Here is a 4,946-nt window from a genome sequence, read left to right on the forward strand (position 1 = left end):
TATATATCACATATACTCTTTGCTATTTATTGATTGATTGAGCTAGGGTCACATGGTGCCCAGGCTTGTTTTGAATTTGCAACTCTCCTGCCTCAAAAGTAGCTGGGATTACAGGCATGTGCTACCATAACCAACTTTCACTGACATTTTTAAATAGGCATCTTATTAAATATAAACCTCAAAGATTTGACCATTGAGAAAGGACTTCAATACGAAAATTATTCTTATATCAAAATCAATCCCCAACTAATTTGATTTTATTGCAAGTTAAAAAATATCTTAAATATTTTATAACTAATAATACATTACCTGTACTTAATTCTTCTTTATGTGTATTTATTGGAAACTTTTCTTATTACAAACTGATGTTGTACAGTAACACAGAAACTACAAAGTAGTAAAAGGAGGAAAATAAAAATCCCTCAAGTCTCACTAAACACTGATAATTCTCATTAACATTTTGATTTTTATCTTTCCAGTTTTTTTGGTCTCTAAATATGTATTTGATACTTACTAATAAAGAGACTAGTAAGAATACCATTATGTAACTTGTTTGTTTTAATCTAACAAAAAAGTGTACATTACATACACAGGTATTTAATGACTAGAAAAAGAGATTATTTAATGTAAAGACAGCTCAGAAGTGAACATTAAAGTTTATAATTACATTTTAATTCTAACTCCTATGAATTGCAAAAGTGTACTATAGAAACAAGACATATTTACTAGGAAAGTCATCTTGGTTTCTACCTAGATGATCATAAATGAGTAGTAACAGAAATAAGAATTCTCAATTATTTCTAGACTTGAACACCATATACTTTGAAAAAAATTTAACCTTATATTTAATATATGAAAATTGGAGAAAATTTTAGTATTTGCTATTAAGTAATCCTTTCCTATGTTTAGAAGTATACATTTCTGGGTTTTTTTTCCTCTAAGTACATACATTTTGCTTATAGAATGATATTTTGAGATATTGGGAACATATTACTACAACATTAAAAAAAATTTCTTATATGTCAATTGCTTTACAAGTGATCCTACAGGTTTACAAACCATAAAACTTGAACAGCTGCATAAATAATATTTTAAATTTTGTTCCGTGTATTCCTTTATAAAAAACCTAAGGTTATCACTACCCACATTTTATGTTTTTAAAATTCTTAGATTAATTCAGTAGTAACAAGCAAAGGCTTCTAACTAAATCAGAGCAGATTCTGCCTGTAACAGAACTTTCCGTGCAGCAGCAGAGTGCACTTACCACTTGGAGACACAATCACTGGCTGAAGAAGCCTCTGTTCCCCCCCTGGGGGAAGGTTCAGGGCGATGACAAGCACTGTTCCGAGGGTGGTTCCAACCCACAGACACGGGGAAGGAGAAGAGTCTGCCTTCCGAGTAAAAGTTTCACAGAAATGAAGAGCAGAGATCGCTTCTCGGGATTCTTTATCAATGCTTGTCACACTGGAACTCCGTGATCTGCTGAAGGAATTATCTTTTACATCTGAAACGATTTAAATTGTGGTGAAATTGCTCAAGTTATAAAATATAACTTTTTTGAGATTAAAAATTTGCTAAATAGTTGATCTTTAAAAAATAATATATTTAGCTGTAATTTCCTTTTAATTGAAAAATATCAATTTTCTTTTTCTTTTTTTTTTTTTTTTCCTTTTTAGATAGGGTCTTACTATGTAGCTCATGCTGGCCTTGACCTCACTTTGTAGCCCAGGCTGGCTCTGAACTTACACTAATTCTCCTGCCTCTGCCTCCTGAGTGCAGGGACTACAGGCATTAACACCTTGCCTGGCTCAATTCACTTTTTTTTTTTTTTTTGCAGAACCAGGGATCGAACTCAGGCCCTTGTACTTGCCAGGTAAGCGCTTATTCCACTGAGCCATCTCCCCAGCCCTCAATTCACTTTTATGTAATAAAATTTCCACATTCTTCAGAGTAAAATACAAATCAGTAAGTCCAGTTTGCAGAACTGGGGTAGGTGCATCACAATGAATATTTGGATGTGTGACATTTATAATCCTGGCTGGTTTTTCAGATTTCAGCACTGTAATCTGTTCTATGTGGAGTTTATTCCCTTGGTAATACAATTCATGATTGGATGAAACTAGAAGTGTGAAGCTTTTTTAAATTTTCTATGTGTTACAAAAGAAGTATTTGGAAGTACTCTGACAACAGGCCTCTTAATTTTTTAGTCTTCCTCTATGAATACCTTCAAGGGTGAGCCAAATAACTCAGTGAATTAAAGCACCTACATGCAGGCCCAGGGGCCGCGGGTTCAATCCCCAGGCCTGCTGTGCCAGTCCCACCCGCCCCCCTGGGGTGCGCTGAGATGGCAATTGAGACTGGGTATGGTGGTGCGCATCTGTAACTCCAGCTCTTGGGAGGCTGTAAATAGGAGGATCACTAAGAATCTGATCTAGTAGTGAGCCCCTGAACACCCTGTAGACCCTTCCCAAAAATACAAAAACAAAACAAAAAAACGAAAAAAAACTTTCAAAGATTTAGCTTTTTCTTGAACGGAATGGAATTAGATATAATAACATTAGGTATAGATGTTATATCTGCTATGATCATATTAGGGATATTATATATAATCAATATTCATCTAAGACATTTTTCAATAAAATGTATAACTGGTATCTGTACCATATTTGATAACAGACATATTATTCCCTTTGCTCCATTCTGTACTGAGAAGAATATTGTTCAATTATACTAATGAATCTTCTCTCATCTTCAGCTATTTTCTTTGTGGCTTAATCCCAAGCATGTTTCAAACCACTGCCTCATTTTTCTTGTACCTGCATTTGAAATTCTTATTAGACTTCCACTGTTTCTCACTGTTTATATTAATGACACTGCCATTTTCCTAACAAATTATATCTGACATACATCATTTCTCCCTTTCATTTTACTTACACATCTGATGGGATGCCAAACTCTATATCACGTATTATAATGTTCTGTTTCAGTTTTTCCACTACCAAATTACTATCATCCCAATATCACCATCTACCTGGACTCATCTCCTCACCCTCAGCCTCTCACTTCTAACACAACCCAATTAAAATCTGTCACCTAAATTTTAAAAGCTCACAGTTGCTTCTCCTCTTCCATTTAATCATGCTCACACTCTTACTCTGGTTTTTAAGACTTTTCACAAAATACCTTCAACCTACCTTCCAGGCCCTCTCTCCTAATGCTGCACTCCTCAGTTCACTGTGGAAAACAAAGTGATCCCTTGGGTTTTCTTGGAAAATGATGATTTTACTACTTTAAGGGTTCTGACTGATTTTTCTGACTAGCATCCTTGCATCAGTCTTTTCAATACCTACCAAAGTCATGCTTAAGTTTCCAGTTCAATCAGTGTACACTGACTCCTACAGCCACTTTCTGTTCTGGATACACAGCCATAGAGCTTTTGTTGTCTACCATGGATTCAGAGTACATTTATTCTGCAGTGATTTCTGATTTGTCTTATCTTCTGCTCTAATGTGAATGTAAATGCCTTAAGTGTCACTTTGATACTTTGCAGAATTCTACCCAGGGCCTTGCTTATAAAAAAGTTGTCTAAAAAACACTGAAGACAGTTGGTAGCCAAGTATCAAAATCAGTGTTTCTGTAGTACCATTAGGATATAATAAAATACACAGTAAGCTTCTACAACTCACACTTGTACAACTCACTAATAAAGCACTTTGCAAATCACTCGCTTTCAATGCTTTTATGAAAGAAATGACTATTCATGTTATGAAAAAAAATTTAAATCCTAAGTTATATTCCCAAATAGAAAGGTGCAACTGAATCCTAGTTATGATTCCCCAAGAGCTTTTTGCAATCAAATTAGATTCTCAAATTTGGATTCTCGAAATGAAAATACTCCTCCCAATAATAATTCTGAGATTATAGCTAGCCTCCAGAAACAATACAATTTCTGAATAAGAAAACAGAAAAGGGTAATTTATTACTGAAATTTTAAAAATGATCTTTCATTTGCCTCAGTATTTGGCTTTACACATGACAGCAGAAAAGACTCCTGCTATGATATGAATACAGACTGAGTGTGTCCCCAGAGGCGAATGTGCTAGAAGCATGGTCCCCAGCGTGAGGACGCCGAAAGGCGGTGGAATCTCTAAGAGGGAGCTCCACTGAGATGCCTGTGTTTTTACTACACAGGTCATAGAGACGTATCACCCTTAGAGAAGATACATGTAGTTTTTGAGAGAGCCTGATCATTTACTGCTAGACAATGTGGTTATAAAACAGCAAGCTTGGATCCTGAATCTGTCTGGCTTCTTCCCTTTTCATTTGATACTTCTCAGGTACTCCTACCCTGATGTCACCCAGTATGCTGTGATGTGCAGAAATCCCTTACCAGAGCCAAGCAAATGCCAGCTCCTAGCCTCAAGTTGCAGCAAGAAAAAAGTGGACTAACCTACATATGGTAAATAACTTTCTATAATCAACTGTTCATTACTGAATAGGATTCTCACATGGAATTGATTCCAAATATTTATTTACTTACTTTTTATAATTTCCAAAGTTATTTTAGTTAAATAAGAGAAAAATTAAATTTGTTTCTCAATGATAAATGTGTATAATTTTTTACTTAAATAAATGATACACATAAAATTTGAACAGATATATGTTTAGTTATTACCTAGTGATAACAAAGGGAGATAATGATAACAAGAAACTGGCTATTATACATTTAAAAGTAAATGTGTGGAAAAACTTGTATCAATATCTATTTAAATACAACAGGTGATTTACAATAACCTATGCTTGTTAACTCATGGGCCAACAGAACTGTGTTTTATAGGCCTGGACTGGGCGTGGTGGCACATGCCTGTAATCCCAGCTCTTGGGAGGCTGTAAACAGGCAGATCACTACGAGTCCAATCTAGTAGTGAGACCCTGAACACCCTGTA

At 35.1% G+C, this 4,946-nt stretch overlaps 1 protein-coding gene across 3 annotated transcripts in view; it reads right to left on the bottom strand.

Annotated features, from left to right (window-relative positions):
• The window catches only part of Stxbp5 (syntaxin binding protein 5), a 190,057-nt gene that overhangs the window by 23,180 nt on the left and 161,931 nt on the right, over positions 1 to 4,946 (bottom strand). For all 3 annotated transcript variants that reach the window (XM_023705777.1, XM_004645484.2, XM_004645485.2), the window contains one exon: positions 1,265 to 1,504. In XM_023705777.1, coding sequence (XP_023561545.1) covers positions 1,265 to 1,504 — 240 coding nt within the window. The remainder of the gene's footprint in view (positions 1 to 1,264; positions 1,505 to 4,946) is intronic.

This window comes from Octodon degus, unplaced genomic scaffold (assembly GCF_000260255.1).
Source record: "Octodon degus isolate 3935 unplaced genomic scaffold, OctDeg1.0 scaffold00229, whole genome shotgun sequence".
Lineage (NCBI taxonomy): Eukaryota > Metazoa > Chordata > Mammalia > Rodentia > Octodontidae > Octodon > Octodon degus.